Source organism: Macrosteles quadrilineatus, unplaced genomic scaffold (assembly GCF_028750875.1).
Source record: "Macrosteles quadrilineatus isolate MER2022 unplaced genomic scaffold, UCM_ALF_1.0 Scaffold_3__2_contigs__length_128488019, whole genome shotgun sequence".
Classification (NCBI taxonomy): Eukaryota; Metazoa; Arthropoda; class Insecta; order Hemiptera; family Cicadellidae; genus Macrosteles; species Macrosteles quadrilineatus.
This window is the reverse complement of record NW_026542596.1, coordinates 46,796,458-46,815,622: the sequence shown is the minus strand read 5'-3', so window position 1 is coordinate 46,815,622 and position 19,165 is coordinate 46,796,458. Positions and strand designations below refer to the sequence as shown.

The following is a 19,165-nucleotide window of genomic DNA, read 5'->3' as shown; positions in this document are numbered from 1 at the left end:
GCACCCCACCAAAGGCATTTATTCTGTTTGTACCAACAGCACTTGAAAAATGCGTATACTTATACAGCACTTCAACTCAAGGACTCAAGGCATTGATTTGCACTATTTGCAGTTTCGATTTGTAGTGAGCTGACGCTCGGCAGCATACAGCGCAGCGCCTTTGGGTTTCATTTCATGACTCATGCTAGAGATAAGCGTGAAACGCCACTTATCACAACAAGAAACTTCCCCCTCCCTTCTTCCCCTGATCACTCTCCCCTGTTTTTCATTGTAATAGTCTTTATAAAAACCTATATTGTATCCAAGTTATCCTGTGAAAATTGATTTCACATTTAGAAATAAATTGTTAACTTTGGGTTTTGCTAAAGTGTAAATGATGAGTTAAAGTGTAAATATGCTAAATTTCTGAGCATAATAAACAATAGTCGAAAAAGTCTTTAATTGCAAGTATTCTTCTAACCTAAACTCATACTGTTAATACTGTTCAATGAATTGGCGACCATACATAGTAGGTATTTTAAGCCAAGTATGAATGGAGATGAGTGTAGGATGAGTGGCGCGATCTTGTAGTCTTGTCATAAAAAAGTTCTTCCCCAAATTTTTGGGGAAAAAAAATTCACAAATAGGGTTAAGTTATGTTCATTGTGGGTGGGGGGGTGATTCTAGGTGGCGCCGATTCGGGTGTTCGCTTAACTCTGAAAATTCCTAGAACCGGCCCTGAATACGCTAGTTTTTAAAAACTAGTAAACAAAAATAGGCTTACTTACTGTAAAATCGTAAGGACACAAACCTATAATACTATTAACTGTGTTTAAAATTTAATCCAGGTCGTGGAGGAAGCATTCCATGATGTACTTGAAATCAAAGAAAAACTTAAAATATTTGAGGATGCCAGAGAGAACAGAGAAAAGTGTGCACAGCTGGAAAAAGAAGTATTGTGGGCAGAGGCAAGTATAACCTAGTAGTTTGGCTGAAGTCCTTTGAAATACATTTTATTTTGTTGAGAAATAATTAACTTCAGTTAAAACCTAATTTTACTCGTGTATTTTATGCATTGTATTTGCACTAACCAAAGACATTTCATGCATTAAAAAAAATTAAAATTTTTAATTTTTTTCTGCAAGAAAATGGTACTGGTAACTCAGGTATTGTTAAAATCTAACTTTGACCTCTTGCCAAAATAGGATAGGATAATTTATATTGTTAGCCCAATGACAAATGCCATTTGTGTATTCTGTATGTTCACTCTCACTTATGGATAAATCAACAAAAGTCTTATTCTTAAAACTGAAACGAATCAATAAATACCATCCTTGAAGTCTGGAAGATTGTTGTGTAACTAATCATCCTCAATTCTTTGAGGCTCTATTGGAAACTGATTGTAATGAACAAAGTCAACAATCATAAATCAATAAATTTTATAATTTTGGTACTTAAATCTTGTTTATTATCACTTTTTTGTTTCCAAATTATGGATAATTTCATAGAAAACTACAATTTTATAGGTAGTGTGTCTGTTTTAAAGCAGCCCAGACATGGAAAACCTGAGTTTTTGGATCTTATACCCAAAAACTGCCATTTAAGGATTTCATAATAATATTGAAAAATGTTATTTGGAAACCAAGAATATTAATATATCTTTATGGTAAAATTTGAACTGCAAATCATAGAAACCCGTTATTTTTTACAGGTTTATGAACACAATCTGGAGCTGAAAAAGTTACAAAGGTATTTAAGTAAAGAAACGCAGGATTTGAAAAATCTAGAGGACGAGTTAAAATACCTTCAGGACGACAGTACTAATGACAAAATGAGGTAGTTATTTTTACTTGTTTAAAAAACTGAACTATCTTTGGTAGCTAGGGGAATCAGCCAATTAAGCATTGACACACGTTATAGGATTTGTGCCTGTGACAAACCTTACAACTCTATTGTTGCATTAGAGGCAAGTGTCAAACTATTTCTATTAAAAAACTCCTGATATACAAAAAACTTTACTTCTAAGAACCATAAAACCTTAATTTTTCCACTTACAGCTATGAAATAACAATCAAAGTCTAGGAAATAATATCAAGTTTTTGTACATAATGAGGAGTTTATCTAACTTCAATGTCTTTGAATTTATTTGCACGCAAATAGTCAAGTCTAAATACCAGTTCGGACCAAACACTACCTAAAATGAAACAATTTATTTCAGCAAATTCTCTCCTGATTCTCAGAGTTTTTGTTTGGTGCTCACTTTACTGGCATATACGTGATCCTGCCCCACGGGGTAATATCTGGTGACCTAGTAGGCCAATTAATATGATATTAATACGAGCATCCATTACAATTCTAACTAGACTCATAAATTATTTGTTATTGTTTACAAAGCAACAATATAAACCAATCAGCTGATAAAACTGTTTCTGATTAAAACTTTTTCAGCCCCTCTTTCAAGTGGTGTTTTTAGAAAACTTTTATGTTATATGAAAAGGGGATAGGAGGATTGTTAAGTTGTAAAGTTTTTTTTTATAAACACCCAGTATATCCCTGAATTTAATTTTACAAGGGGTTTGTCTAAGTATTTAAACTAACAAAACAAGAATGTTTACTTTGTTAATAGGTAGCGTTAATTCAAAATGAAGTAGTAATACAATGTGACTCTTTTTTCAATAAGATATTGAGGTTTGTAAGTGATTTTTAGACTAGTGATTTTTAACCCTCGTGGCTCATAAATCTACATATTTTTATTGTAAACATTTAGATTTACTAGATGACTAGCTGTGATTGGTAGGCCGTAAGATATCCTATGCCTGATGATTAATACACAATAAAAAAAAAAATTGAAATGCACAATGTAAAATGGTTTTTAGCGTTAAATAAATAAATTAATCCATTTATGTATTATGTTAATTTAAGTGAAATGTATTCTTCGTAATGAGCTGTTTAAACAATCTTTTTCAGGGAGTTGGAATCAAAACTAAAGGAAATAGATAAGACAGTTGAAGATGCTCGTACAAGTGTGGAATCTGCTAGATCAAAGTATATGAAAGAAAAAGATTCATATAACGAATTAGCAAGAAAGTTTCAGGGTGCAAAAGAGAATATGAAATCCATGAAACACAAATATGATAGTTGTATGACTGAAATTGAAAAGCTTGTTAAGTAAGTTCATTAGTGCTTAAGGGTTTAATTTACACAAAAAATATCAATTAAGTTTGTAAAGGATTTTTAGTTTTAAGACTTTGACCCCGCATTGTTAACACAATAGCCTTTCTTTTACTTAACTACCTTTCAAGTGTACCTCGCTGTGATTGGTCGTTGTTTTCTAAATATTCTTGACAGCTTTTAAGCCATGTTTTACTCAATATCGTTTTAACTGGTTTTGGTTGACGGGAAATGAAAGTCTAAGACGGTTCTCTAAAATTTAACCTTTTAAATTCCTTATGCTTATTTCTACGGGTAACAACAATTAAATCTCCCATGATGGTTGAGACATCACCATTGTCACACGCGATTGTGGCTAAATCGCTGACAGTTAAAACAAATCCGGTTCCGAAAATAATCCCAAAGTCAAATGTGATTGCTTCAAGAAATCGGAAATATATTTTTCTCCAAAATATCCAAGTGTTGGGACCTGGCCATCCTTAGCTGAAAGCGAACTGATACATGCTGCAATATGCGTTTTAAGTTTAGAACTATGTTTGGGTTTTTTGTTGATTAGCGTTTTTAGTGTTGTACCCTACTGGTAGTTCTAATCACTGGCAAAGCAGTCTAAAGCATTTTCTCACTGGCTTAGAGGCAGCAACCTGACTGATAGGATACTGTCACGGCCAGGTTTCGTATTAACTCATGATGAGCTCGTATGAGCCTGTGTAAAAGAAAGTAGTTTTATCCAGGATTTTTAATCATTAAAAAAGTTGTTATGGTTGAAGTGTTACAGTTTATTTTGATTTCTAATCATGAGTTTTAATGTTTATTCATAAAGATCATATTGCATTTTTTGTTTGCAACAATTACAGAAGTGCACCCGAAATTCAGCAAAGACAAGAGAGTCTTAAAGAGGAGTTGAACATGAAAGAGAAGGAGTTGGATGCTCTTGGAGCTGCTGACGCCACTGCAGAACATGACAAAACACAACTCAACGATACAATTGATGCGTCTAGAAGAGAGTTGCAGACATGTGAACAGAACCTCATGAACCTGAAAAGGAAAAAAGGTGAGTAAATGAGATTTTCAAAGGTTTTCACATGGTTAACTGATCATTTTGAGGTTGGTTTTCTCTTTTTATGATGTTAACAAATCATACTGCCTCCTCATCTTTTGTTTTCCAAACCTGTGGCTGAGATTTGCCAAATTAATTAGATTTCATGTTTCTTAATGTCATCAGTTCATCGGCTTAGTTTTCTACGCAAGAGATACATCTGTTAAAAAATTACAATCAACAATTAATTCTTTTGCTGTGATAGTACATAAGAACGTCTTGTATCTGTTACTTTGGTACCGAACCGAGCCAAGACTAGATAATGATTTGATTTTTAAACCAACTAACCTCAAACCAATCCATCGAATGAGATAGGAGAAGACAATTGTTATTTTGGTATTCTTTTATTTCATAGCTTTTGTATTTGTTTGACTATAGTAGGCCTACACGTCTCTGTGTGATTTTAAATGTAAAAATTTTGAAATTGCTTGGATTGTGTATTAATCAAGTTATGATCTAGGTAATTAAACTACTCAACTGAGTTTGTGATGAGATTCTATATCCTGAATCGTTCTAAATTATTTTTTTAACTAATCGTTATGAATAATGTCTGTTACAATCTCCTAAATAACATTGAATAATTGTTCATTAAGACAAAATAAAAGTTGAATTGGAGCTCTTCTCAATACAGTAGAACTCCAATTAACCGAATCGCCGATTATCCGCATTACTTATTTCAACAATTTTAAAACGTAATGCTACAGTAATAATAAGTTTCGCAAAATATCAAAGAATTGTTACTAGAAAGATTTAGCCATTATATGTGTAATTTTGGACTTTGATGGAACACTATTAACTTAAGAACATGTATAGAACACTTGTGCTCCAAAATTGCATTGTAAACTGCAAAAATGTTCTGATTTCATTTCTTATTAATTAAAAGTTCATTTAGTACCGAAAATGAGGATTTTTCTTGGAAATTCCCGGAATTCACATTAAACTCTGACTATCCGAATTTTTTATTATCCGAATGTGGTCTGGTCCCACTGATTCGGATAATCGGAGTTCTACTGTACCTATTGACAAAATGAGTAAAATTGTATTAAATGGTTTCTGGGTTTTAACTCCAAATAAATAAATCTATTGGAAAATTAAACTAGGATACTGTAGCTGTTTATAAAAGCCATAAATGCTAGTTGTACATGCAGTAATACAGTAATGATCTATTCATCTCTAAATTTTCTAATCACTTAGAGAAGAACAACATTTAATAAATACGGCCAGGAAAATTAAGTAAATTGCCGATTTTTAGTCTGGTAATCAATTGCATATTTTTATGGATGTTGATTGTAGCTGTCATATAGAGAGTTATAGCTGTCATTGTTGTGCTGTATCAATCGACAGGCAAAGAGTTATCTGCTTATTCAAGCTTATACCTTTTGCTTTAAAAATCCAACAATCCGTAGTTTTGATTATCTGAATTGGGTCCAGTCCCGATAAATCTGCTGACAGTTCTACTGTGCTACATCAAATGCTGGTTAGAAAGTTGCACACTGAAAACATTGTTTTTTTTTGCATTTTCAGCCAAGGTATCTGATCAGCTAAAAGAGCTCAGTAAAAGTTCCAATGATCTGATTTTCTATGGGGAAGCAATCGTAAAAATTGTAGCAGAGATTGAGAGGGCAGCAAGATCAAATAAGTTCAGCAAGAAGCCGATCGGACCTATTGGTGAGTTTCATGCTGATTTAGAGAAATTGAGTTGTAAGAAGAATTGAATTGTTTGTAAGAAGTAAACTTAATAATTTTTTCAGGATTAATATTTCCAGCGTTCACTTATATCAGTTGTCATGTTAAGGTATAGAATTGGAACAGTTGTCATTTTAGCTGAAACTCTAGCTAAGCTAGAACCTATATGATGTTTAATTTGTACAGCATTATAAATCAAAGCATATTCAGGGTCACTACTCAACTGGGAAACCTTAAATAAAACGGCGAATTTCATCAACTGTGAAAAACCTAAACTTGATGTTGAGACGACGGATCAATTCTGTTTCTAAATTCCTGAAAACTGTCAATACCCATTGCAATCCCTATGGATTCAAAAGGCTAACTCTAGTACCATCTGCCATCAGAGCTACATTGAATTCCCTATCAAGCAAACTTAGAAACAAACTTAGTTGACGGCTTTTGCTTACACATTCAGATAACATGGCTTTATATGATATGTAAAGATTTTCCTCCTGAAAGAAATCAAAATTGTTAAATACATGCTAGAATAACAAAAATAAAATATTTGTTGAATGTTTGGGTCTCTAATCAACATCACTTTTAGTTTAATTTGGAAGCATAGCATTGTTGAAAATAATAAATACCAATAAATCAATAAACATTGGCTATTACTACTTATTCTGTGAATAGTGAAATAAACCTTCCTATTGTTCGTCTGTAATTTGTTTTTATTGTTTGTGTATCCTAACTTGCTCAAGAATCAGAATTTTTCTGATGGAGCTGGCGTGTTGACTGCATCCTGTACCATTGCTGCGGTGTTGATACGGGCACACACCATGTGCTATACTTTACTTGTCTCTTGGTGTCTTCTACAGCTTTATGCAATGCTGCTGCAATCCTGTCCCTGGAAAACGTTCCCTGACCCTTATTAATGTCACTAAAAATATGCAAATATGACTGTGAAAACCAAGAATAAACAGTGAAAATCCAATATTTAAGTTTGAGTGGGAAGCCTGGATTATGCACAAATTCAAAACTAAAAATACAAACTTAAACTTAAACCTTTATTTTCAGGCAGGCACATAAAAGTGCACGATCCCAAATGGGCACCTGCTGTTGAGAATTTTATGTCCAAAGGGTTCTTGTCATCCTTCTGTGTGGATAATGCCAGTGACTCTGCTACTCTTGCGAAAATAATCAAACCTATATGTGCTTCCTACAGAATAGCTCCTCCCCCTATTGTTTGCAGCAAGTTCCTATCTCGTGTAAGTAATTTTGGTTAAAACTTAGAGTATTGTTTTAATTTTTACTATTTTTGTGACCTTAGCAGGCTAATATTCATGGGACAGTCCAATCTGTCCCAAGAAACACAAAAACTTACACTGTACACAAAAATTGGAATATTTTCCTGTTACTGCCAATAATTATTTAAGAATTATTATTTAAGGAGTTTTTTGTGCCAGATTGCCCCTTTTTCCCATTCAGGTAAATCTGCTATTCTCACAAAAAATCCTATTAAGTTAGGCCCTTTTGCCTTAACCTCAATATTGTTACAGTGTGAAACAAGACGGTTTCATGTCCATTGTAATGATAGGGTGATCAAATTGCTGTTAGGTAAAAAAGTGGTTGCTCACTGCTATCATTGCTCAGGTGTAATAAATTTACACTTACTGTTCTCTACTGTAAAAATGTACAATACGGTAAATATACAGGGTGAGTTTTAAATGAGTTACCCCCCTACTTTTTTCTACATTTCTTAAGATATCAACTCCGTACTACGTCAGATCATTGTAGAGTAGTAAGTACTTCATTTTGACTGGGTATACATTTTTGGCCGCCGGATTGCGGCATTGAGTTCAGCATAAAACAGTTGTTCAAAATGATGCGTCACAACACTACCTTCATATTTAAAATAATTTATCACATTTCAAAATGGCCGATCCAAGATGGCGGCCGAAAAAAATACACCCGTCTTAACCAAATAAAAATAGGTCGACAATAAATGGTGGTGTATACTTATCTTTATCTAGCACTATTTTGAGATAATGGTCTCAGTTTGTAAATGCACAATGTTAAAATGGGATAAAAATTAAGTTATAAAAAGTTCTCATAACTTTAGAATGGATCAAGATTTTTAAAAACGAATTGTGGCATTGTAATCAGTGTAAAATTCTAGTTTGAAATAATGGGTCACAACCCTACCTTAACCCTCCAACTGCTAGTTATATTTGCCCTTGGTGCTAAGCATTTTTTAGGCAATTTGCGGCAATCAAAAAAAATTAATAATCAAGTTTAAAAATTAAACAAACCATAACATATTATATATTTTCTTGTTCAGTATAAAATTATCTACAAAAACATACCATATTATTGCATGGTTATGTTTCTATAAAAATATTTTTAAAGATGTAAACAAACAAAATATATAAATTTGTTTTCATTTTGTAACTTTGCACATCATAAAAATAAAATTATTTTGCTCTGAACTAAAATTGAAAATAGCCATTTTGTAGCGAATTTAATAAAGAACAAGAAAATATATACTTTTATGCACATAAAATAAAAATAAAATATTATATCTCACTTATATACAGAAACCCTCACCCAAGGATCAAGAGTAGGCATAGGCCTAGGCCTAGTATGCGTACGTTTTCATTACCAACACCAAACAAATCTTCGTCAGGATCACTAAGATCCTCACTAAAACACACATGTATACGGATGTCACTACTATCCATTATTTACGTAAAAACACTAAATAATTACATTATAAACCGCTTTGGATGACATAAACAAACAGACTTGGTAACTACGCAGGTTAGCACTGTTTGTAGACAGCAGACAGCTGGCACAAAATCGGTACGGTATGCGGCTACCCGTATTTTTGCGGTTTTCTTCTCAGAACTGTATTTAAACCATTATTTTTAATTTTATGACATTACTATGAAAATGGATAGTATCCTAAATTCATGATTTTCTAACAAAAATTACTGTACCACACATTATTAAAACCTTTTACTCCTACTAGGATTGTGTCAAGAAAAATCACAGTTAAGATAAAGGTTTTACCTATTTTACTCTGAGATACTTTGAATAGCCATTATTAAGTGATTTTTAAATCAGGATAAGAATGTTTAGGAATAAACATGTTTGAAGCAATAATTGACAAGATAATTTCACACAACTGGTAAATTATTTCCAACCAACACAATGTCTAGTTGTTTTTTAAACTTTTAAAAACATATAAAAGCATTCAGTACGAAAACAGTGTAGTTGCCAGCTGTTCACATTCAACAGTTGACAATGAAAAACAGGATGTTATGATGAAGTAATGGCAAAGAGCATCTTTTTTATCAGCTTAAAAACTAATTATAAGATGGATACATCTCTAGCAAAGTTTTTTTCTGAAACTAAAATTTGGATTACCACAGAGTAGGCCTAGCCTAATATTATTGTCCATTCATTTTCAAAGTTAGCATCCACACATATCAATCAATAGTTTATCTCAGACACAATCCAATTTTCTTAGTATATTTTAAAGCTCTTCCAAAGAGTCAAAAGACCCAGGCCTAGACCTAATTATTTAGGATGGCCTAAATAAATTGAGTAGGTTACAATGAGGGTAGCAAAATCACTACCATAATTCTAGTTCATAAGATTTAGATTGCATAAAGTACCTTCAACACAATAAAAAAATATAGGAAACAAAAAACACTACTACTACGGCTTGTGGTTTCATCAATATAAATAAAACATATCCATAACAAATATCTTAACTTATTAAATAAGAATGTACATTAGTTGTTACAAGTTTAATATGAAGCCATAGACAGTTTTATTGCATTAGGCAATGGCCAGCGGCAAATTGAATATTCACGAATATACTGACAGAGTTAAAGATAAAATTTACAGTCATCATAAAACCATTATTTTTATGATAAAATAGAATTGGGGAAAGTCGTAAAGGAATAAAAGTGATAAAACTCAACAATTCTTGGAAGTACTTGAATACAACAATTATTGTCGTGATAAAATGTTAATGGATTTGGGACTGCTAATGGTTTTTTATTGCATCATCGCCCTAGTAATAAATTATGTAAACAAACATCTGATAAGACTTTTATGTGCTCAGAACCAACTACCATTGACTAAGATAGTACATGATAAGTAATTTATTATTATAATAGGCTGTACCGAGCCGAATTTGTACCACGTAAATGATGTACTGAACCAATGACGGTAATTAAGCTTGTACCCACTTTTTCGGTGCACCGCAGACCCCTACATATTTTACATACATTTCAACTCTTGTAAACGTTTACAGTTAAAGTGAATATTCTAAACATATTGGAAGATCTGTTTAATAGTTTCTCCGCTAATCAATAAATTATCTTTGTTGTTTCTGAATCCCATATCACGTATTGTAGGCACACAACATCAGTGCCAATGAGACTGGCACAAGGGAACTGGTCAGTCTGGTCGGTGCTCTGGACATTGACACTCCAGTGGTGGCCAACTGTATCATTGACCAACTAGAGGCAGAGTCAGTGCTTCTCATACCTACCAACGCTATGGCTTACGACCTGCTGGATGAGGAACACAAGGTAATGATTATAGTCCATTCACAACATTTAGCAGGTTTAAGTGGAAGGTTTCCTGTGTTTCCACGCCACATTTTTGCTTGATCTACATTTCAGCTGATTCTGATCTGGCTGTTCTGATTCTGACCCGTTCTGATTGTGACCAAAATTGTAACTGCTAGTGCTATTATTGTAGTCAACCTTGTTGATTATCACAAAATGTTAGTCATTCACTGCTTATGTAGGCCTACAAGTAAATTAATTATTTCAACAGGTACCAGCTCACTGCAAGAAGGCTCTAACTATGACTGGCGACCAGTTCATCCCAGCTCCCAATTACAAATCTTATTCTGCCTCAAGTGCCAATCTGAGAGCCACACTACTACATGCCAAGCAGGAGGATCTAATCAAGTAATTATATTAATTCATGGGCATATTTTTATCTTTCAGTGTAATACTGTATCATAACTATTTAGACTAGTTTACACGTTGCTCGAAATCGAGCAATTGCAAAGAAGTAAAGTAGTTATTTAAAAACAAATAAAAGTCATCATAATTTCCGATGAGTTTAAAAGACTCAACTCATAGATTACGTACCTAACAGTTCCATATAATCAACATTTCTTGTAAATCTTTTATCATTTTTCAGGAGTTGATCTGGTTTTTTAAATGTTTCCCACTTATAGCCGTATTAGGTTGTCCGTGTTGATCTTCGTCAATAATAATGTAGTCTGCATGGTACCACCCATTTTTGCCAGTACGTTTGCAAATTTCAGTAAATTTTTTATAGCGATAACATTTTGTTTACATGACTAAGAACTATGTGATTTTCTGCATAACCTCTCTGTCGCAATTTTATTTGCATCAATTGGCATTCATTTGGCTAGTTACTGTTATATCGTAAATTATATTTACCTGAAAAAATGCAGAATTGAAAGGCCTAATGTCGTTCAGATGGGTTTTTGTTTCCCTTAATTGTGAATAATTTGAATCTTTCAATGAAAGATTTATCGAGGTTTCTTAGATGTAGTTACATTCTTTTAAAATCACTTGACTTTTATGAAAACATATATTTAATGATTAATGTTCTTGCCATACCAGTTTAATTCAGACTTAGAGGGGTTTCCTTTGCCAATCATCATAAAGTTAAGTCTATGTTTCCTACAAAATAGTAGCACTTCAACTTCAGCTAACATCCTTGTTCATTGTTTGTGGGAATATTCATATTGTAGCTATAGGTGTTCTTCATTATATAGGTTGATAACGATGGTAAATCTTTTTTAATCTCTATTTTTTCTACTTGGCCATTCTGCCATTCTATGACTTTGATATTTTTCCATGGTTAACAAATCGTTTCTTTCAATGATTTCTCAAAAAATACAGTACTATATCAATTCATTTTTCTTATTTGCTAAAACATATCAAATTGTCCAGGCTTACTCAATTTTTTACAATGAAATGTGTACGAATTTAAATTAAATTAAAATGGTTAATATTTAATTTCAACAAAATCAGTAAATGTAACCACAGCAAATTGATTTATATTTGATACTAGCAGAGTACCCGTCCTTCGTACGGGGTTGGAATATAAGTATAAAATGCATATTGCAGTTATACTCAAGCTTTGCGATTGCAATGGGTGGAGGACACAGTTTGATAAAATTTGCTTTTTTAAATTTACAGTATTCTATAGTATTACACATCTACCATAGCCATAATGTTCTACCATTTTACCTAAACAATAGAGAAAAATAAATTATCAATTCGCAAAATATCACAAATTATTCATGAAATGAAAAACATATACATACCTGTAAACAATCCTACTTTGACAGTTCTCATTGCGAATCACAGTTTTTTGTTGCTGCTTAGTTCAAATTAGCTGTTTTCATAAATGCAAAAAAAATATAGTGCTGCACCCTGTTGGTAAATCTTATAACTTTTTAATGCTTTTCCATATCATAGAACCAACTTTTTTAGTTGAAACAGCTGACTAAATTCTTTAATTCCCTTTAAATATGAATACTCATAAGGTTAACATGGGGAATTACAGAGCCACTGGGGCGGAGCCCGAAAGGATTTTTGAGATAAGAATATGCCTATATGTTAATCGGGAATGTAAGCTATCATCATGCCAAATTTCAGCCCAATCCGTCCAGTGGTTTATGCGTGATTGAACTTCAAACAAACAAACAAACAAACAAACAAACACACAAACTTTCACATTTATAATATTAGTAAGATAAATCACAGCAATTAAATTATACAGCTGATCAAAATGTAAACAATTATGTTCTTCATAAAGATAACATGGGAAATTTAAAAGCCACTGGGGCAGAGCCCAACGGCTTTTTTCAAAAATGTAAGGTCAGTTTGCAAATCTACGCGACACACTCTTTCCAATGAGACGTCAATGGAAAAAATCGGTTAAGAAATGGTGGAGGGGTTCAACCGACAAAGTTTCATGTAGCGTACTAATTATATAGATTAGTCGTTTTATTGTTTATAATTAAATTACCAATACATATTATATGGACTTTGTTAACAACATATTTTTAAAATTACCATTTTGGATAATGAAGTAGACATATCTATGTGAACTAGCTGTAACCAGTTTCTTACGGCTTATATAGCAAAGGCAACAAAAATAGAGCGGTTTAAAAATTTGTTGAAACTATGCATTATTGCACAACTCTGAAAATTTTTCAGTGGATGTTTAGGTTACTATTTTTAGGTGACAAGAAATTCCCTGGGGTTATGACATCTGTCGTAGGGGACAGACATTAGACTTATCCTTAGTTTACCTCAGGGGAACTTATTAATGTAAGAACTTTGAAAATTAAGAGGGCAAAAAAATGAGGTTGGGGGTTTTCCAATCCAAAGGAGATTCACTTAATATCAAATATATAAAGGTAATAATAATACTTTAATCGGTGTTTATAAGACTCAATCTCATAATCAAGCAATTTTTGTAGCAATAACTTTTTAATGCTTTTCCATATCATAGAACCAACTTTCATTTTAAATTTCTTACTTTATTTTCAATTATAAAAAAATTCAAATTGAATACAAAAACTGTATCACACAGTCAAATGTATTCCTTCAATTGTACATTATTCAGTTTTGTACATTTTCCAGTGAATGCTCCTTGAAATTAAATGATCTTACTCAAAATATCAACCTAGCTGAGAAAGAAAAACAAAAAATACAACACCACCTTGGGGAATTGAGTTCTTCAATGAGGAGGAGTGATCAAGAATTGAGGAATATCAAAAAGAAGATGTTTGACACTGAACAGCGGATTATGGGAATCAAAAATGAGTTGCAAGATTCAGGCGGCCAAACTAATGTTGCGTTTTTGGAAGAGGAATCCAGAGAGTTGAAAAGCAAGTATGAAGCTCAACATCAAAAGTGTGAGGTAACAGGAAAAAGAATTCTAAATATCTTACACATATTTATATACTAAATAAAATGTTGGAAATAATTCTAAAGTGGTATTGCTGATGAGACGGTGAAGCATTTACTACCTCTTAAGAATTTTCTATGTTAAAACTGAGTGTATCGTATTTAAAACTGAGTGTGTATGTTCGGATTTGTATCCTAGGATGGTTTTAGTTTCCGACTTACTCTTTTTCATGTTAAGATAAGGTGTAATATAAATGGGGACCGAAAAGACTAGACGTTTAAAAAATAAATATTACACATTTGTTTGTGTGTCAATTATAATGTCAGCCAGGTGGAGTCCACTTATATGCAGCTTTCAATCATCTTTAAATCTCCCATTACATGTACATGTACATGAAGGACATGGCATCATTAGACATTAATAGCGTTTAATTAAGCTACTTCCTTGTTTCTTTCTCTAGATCCATTGTGGTTGGGGGATTATATCCCAATTGATAATTGTATGGAATGGGGAACAAGTAGAAAGTGAACTGGAAAAAGGCCCTGCTCTGCCGTGATAGACTTGCCATTTCGCACATACGCACCAAAGGCAAACATATGCCGTTGTGCCTTCCACTGCTCCATGGCTTCTAAAATGGAATCATTAATCATATATACAAATTAGTGACCCCACTCCCCCTCGCAGAACTTGTAGCCACAGGTATACTAGCCATTTAAAAACATCCGGTTCATGTCAGTCACCCTTTTTGAATAATATGAGGTTATTTATAACAACTAAAACATATTTGGAAATCAAATTTTTACTAGTTTTGATTAGATGAATCTCAGATAATATTCAACTTAAGTAATGTGTTTGCATTTTTTAGGAGTTGAAAAATGAATGCGAGAGTGTAAAAGAGGTTTACGAAGAAAGTAAATCTCTTTACGAAAACTTAAAAAGCACAATTGATGAGTCAAACAGGCAGAAGGTTCCACTTCAGGTAAGCTAAGTATATTAAATAAGAGACATTTAATTTGTTTTGTGTACCTGTTGGTTTTGTTTGTGACACGCACACCTGTCAGTGATCAACCAAGCGCACGCCTAGGATATACCAACCATGCTTTAGATAATTTTAGGATTTTTTGGGAGCGGGTATCTCTTAATATTATTGTTGAGAGAGAAGAAGATACTTATGTCGGCTTTTCCATTAAATATTTTGATTTTCGTGCATATTAGGTTACATTTGGTACAGTAACAAATTATATTAATTAAAAAATTAATAACCCTTAAGGGTTGAAATAGCTTGTAGGGACAGTTCAAAAAACAAATTGTATACATAGTTGTGTTATATTTAGATTATTTCTGTCATTCAATGGAAAGACTATTTGGCAAAAGTACTGTGTTTGACGTTGTTAGTGAATTTTGCTAGGTAAATTAAACTGCAGTTTAATGCCACTAATGTTGTTTCAAATATGGTTCAAGTTCAAGAATAATTTAAAATATAAGACAATTTCAAAACCGACACAATTGCTGTATTGGGAGTTTTGTTTGTTATAGATTGAGATCCAGAAATTAACATCATTAATGCAAGAAACAGCATCAAAGGAAAGATCAATTAAGGACCAGATAAAAAGGTCAACAAACAGAATAGAGACGATGGAATCTAAAATAAAAGAAATTGAAGAGGTTTTGGCATCCACTAAGGAAAATGCTAGCCAAGCTTGTGGCGAAGAGATCAAAACCAGAAGGTAAACAATATTGCAGCAGTAATAGTATTAAACAATCTGTGAAGGAAACACATCTAGAATATGCTGTACTCTAAAATTTGCTTTTGCCGAATGATAATACTAGTAACTTCATATAGTTAATGAATACCCTATCTTAAATAAAACTATGTATATTATATTTATTTTATGATTCTTATTTATTTGTGATATTTCATAACTGAGTGTAACGATTAGTTTTGTTGCCGCTGAGGCAACCTGGGTGCGTTTTGTTTTGTGTGTTGTTTAACGTTGATATTATTAACTATTAAATCGTTACATTCCAGTATCGTTTTGTTTTGTGTTGTTCAACGTCTATAATTTAATTTTAATAACTCGTTTCCTCCCAGTATCATTTTGTTGCTGCTGAAGCAACCTGGGAGTATTTTGTTTTGTGTGTTGTTTAACGTTGATATTATTAACTATTAACTCGTTTCCAACCTGGGTGTATTTTATTGTGTGTTGTTTAACGTTGATTTTATTTATTAACTCGCTCAATCCCAGTATCGTTTTGTTGCTGGAAAAGTGGAAATTTGTATTTTCAAAAATTAAATTTCAAATCTAAACTAAGAATTATCTTTTTTTTCATTCGTGTGTTCTTTGTCAAGTGGTTTATGATATGATATCTTAATTGCTGACTTAGTTGACAATTAGTAGAATGCAAATTACAATTGTCTAAAGTTGATATACACAAAATTTTGAAAACAGTTGGGGACGTTTTTGCATCTAAAAACTAATACCAACTAATAAATGTTGTGTTTACAAAAAAAAAAAAAAAAAAAAAAACTAACTCTTATATACACTTACATGGAATGTGGAATGGTTATTGAATGGTGTGTGTAATGTCACTGCGTCACTGTGGTGTGTGTGTGTACGTTGAAATATGATGGTATATTCAGGATATGATTTATACAGTAGACCCCCTCTTAACCGACCCTAATGGGACCGGACCTAGGTCGGATGATTCAAAAGGTCGGATAAAACGGGCAATCCTTAAAATCATAACATAATAAAGTGCTATTCATTTGGAATTATATAATCATTATTTTGAAGTCATACTTGCATTATTTATAAAATAAACTACTCTTCTCCTTTTTCATATTGATAGAAATGTCACGAATAAACACAAAACACGGTTAAGTCAAATAGGCCTACTTTCAGTGAATATATTATAATACTAGGCAAGAGTCAATAAAATTCCTATTTTAATAACTTTACTACTGTAATGTATTAATTAATGCTTTCCAAATACATCGTAATACAGTAAAGAACCTTTTGTCGTCATTAAAGATACAAGCGACCATTTTGTTGTAAGACAGGACGTTTATTTATAGCCTCTCACTGGAGGCTCGAGGCACAAAAACTATCTTGACCTTGGAGTTGTTAACACCCCTTCCCTGCCCTCCCTACAAGTTGCGTTGTTTGTTTACTCCAGCGATAAGATAATCAGATCTCAAAATCGTAACGCACTTTATGATGTTATAAATTTGCCGCACAGATAACAAATCAGATCAGATGTGCTCGAGCTACGAACGATGATGACAAACTGACAATAGGCTATGCTATATTTTTTGTGATCATCACAAAATAACTTATTGTTAGTCATATCCTGTGGAGATAAGCGTATGGTTCAGTTCTCATCGCCCAGCGTGGGAGCGGAAATGCCGAGATTCCTAGAAAGCGGCGGTTAAACCGAGCTGCTCAAAGCAAGGTCGGTTAAAACAAACTATATTATTTTACGATCAAAGGCGGATAATCCGATTATCGGTTAATACGAGGTCGGTTAAGAGGGGGTCTACTGTAGTGTAATTTATATGGTTTTGCACCATGTTCATATTTTATATTTTTTTAAAGGTCTAAGGAAGAAGTTAAAACAGAGCTCAAAACAGTTAAAAGATTTTTAACCAGTCTTGAAAACCAGTTGGGTGGATCTGAAGAAGAGCTTCAAAACACTTTGAGGGAAAGACAAGCTTCGTTTGATTCCGTCACCAACCATTTGAATGAAGTTCGCAAGTTTGTTAAGGTATTCAAATAGATAAAATCTAGTTTTAACATTAAAAAGCTATTTAATTATTTCAGTGTTTATTCTAAAGTATATTTAAACTTTCAAGTGGGGGATGAAATATTGAAAATTCAGGCTACAAAATGGTAATATAAAATCAATTTGAAAAAAATATCTTTTTCATGGACTAAAAATATACAAAAGTCAAAGTGTCCTCTGCCCCAGCTGGAAAACAGCTGAAATACTCTTAAAAAATAATTTTGTATAATATTTAGGGTCAATAACTTACTTACTGTTGTATATCGTTGGAAACTCGAAATTTCAGGCTACAAAATGGCAGTATAAAATCATTTTAGGAAAACAATTTTTTTTTTCACACCAACCTCCTTAAATTATTATAGTCTGTATGATGAGACCTTTTTCCTAACCCTCCGTCTACTCGGGAATGGCCTGGGCCTTGAACCATTGGACATTTCTCAGGTTCAGAGGGTCAGGAGACAGGTTCCACCATACATACTATAACTTTTTAAAAGTTTAATTTCTATTTGAATCTAAACTACCATTTAAATCTATTCAAGACAACTTCCAATTATCATCCACAGACTTTAGACTTACTTCATTTTGAATTCTGCTGCAGAAATAGACAAACCCACAAGTAAATTCCGAAAAGTAAATTCCAACTAAATCAATGAATACTAACAGGTTAGTGTAGGAAATGATTGTTGTGTTCGGTCAACTATTATTTAATTGTTTCAGAAACAACTTGATACCTTACTTATGAGGAAACAGAGGCAATTAAAACTACAAAAGATAATGATGAGTACAGCCAAACATCATTTCCAAATGGCCCTGAAGGAACGGAACTTGGAGGTAGGTTCAGAAACTGTCTCTTCTTTTTAAATCATTTATTAATTTGGGTTGATGGAGTGTGGAACAGTCTGGATGGATTAAAAATAAAGTTTTTAAGTGCAAGGAGTTGCTTGTTAGTTACTGCACTCTTCTCTTAATGTTCAGATGTATACTTACAGTACTAGGATTGCTTTCACAGCAGTAAAAGCCGGTTGAGCGAAGTGATCAGGTTTCATAGTTTTTAATAAAGCTATAAATTGAAACAATGTTTAGATATAATACAAATTTCATCAATTTAACTTATCAGTTTGTCTCAGAACTATCAACATCTATAAAAGTTTTATCCTGTGTATCGGTATTTTTTCTATGTTTGCTTGCTAATGTCATTGGTGAACCCACAGTTCTGGTTGAACCTGAACAATTGAAATTTTCTCAATCTTGGCCAGATTTGGTAATTAGCTTGGCCATATGGGCAAGCTAAGGTCTGTTTTCTTAATTTTTTTACATTTTTTTTAACTTATTAAAAGCATTGCTTTCAAGCAAGTTTTCTACATTAAATGATCTTAAAACAATGCCAGAAGTATTTGTTTGTGCGTTTTGGGCGTCTATTGCTTGTCATCATTTTCTAGAAATATCAGGCAGTTTTTGAGAATGCATTCTGAAATTTTCCTT

At 32.8% G+C, this 19,165-nt stretch overlaps 1 protein-coding gene across 2 annotated transcripts in view; it reads left to right on the top strand.

Moving 5' to 3' along the window:
- The window catches only part of LOC128990480 (structural maintenance of chromosomes protein 6), a 43,899-nt gene that overhangs the window by 20,712 nt on the left and 4,022 nt on the right, over nucleotides 1-19,165 (top strand). For both annotated transcript variants that reach the window (XM_054412850.1, XM_054412851.1), the window contains exons 6-18: nucleotides 828-947; nucleotides 1,691-1,815; nucleotides 2,947-3,147; nucleotides 4,005-4,201; nucleotides 5,771-5,914; nucleotides 6,989-7,179; nucleotides 10,342-10,518; nucleotides 10,769-10,905; nucleotides 13,633-13,912; nucleotides 14,766-14,879; nucleotides 15,437-15,627; nucleotides 17,497-17,665; nucleotides 18,401-18,514. In XM_054412850.1, coding sequence (XP_054268825.1) covers nucleotides 828-947; nucleotides 1,691-1,815; nucleotides 2,947-3,147; nucleotides 4,005-4,201; nucleotides 5,771-5,914; nucleotides 6,989-7,179; nucleotides 10,342-10,518; nucleotides 10,769-10,905; nucleotides 13,633-13,912; nucleotides 14,766-14,879; nucleotides 15,437-15,627; nucleotides 17,497-17,665; nucleotides 18,401-18,514 — 2,160 coding nt within the window. The remainder of the gene's footprint in view (nucleotides 1-827; nucleotides 948-1,690; nucleotides 1,816-2,946; nucleotides 3,148-4,004; nucleotides 4,202-5,770; nucleotides 5,915-6,988; nucleotides 7,180-10,341; nucleotides 10,519-10,768; nucleotides 10,906-13,632; nucleotides 13,913-14,765; nucleotides 14,880-15,436; nucleotides 15,628-17,496; nucleotides 17,666-18,400; nucleotides 18,515-19,165) is intronic.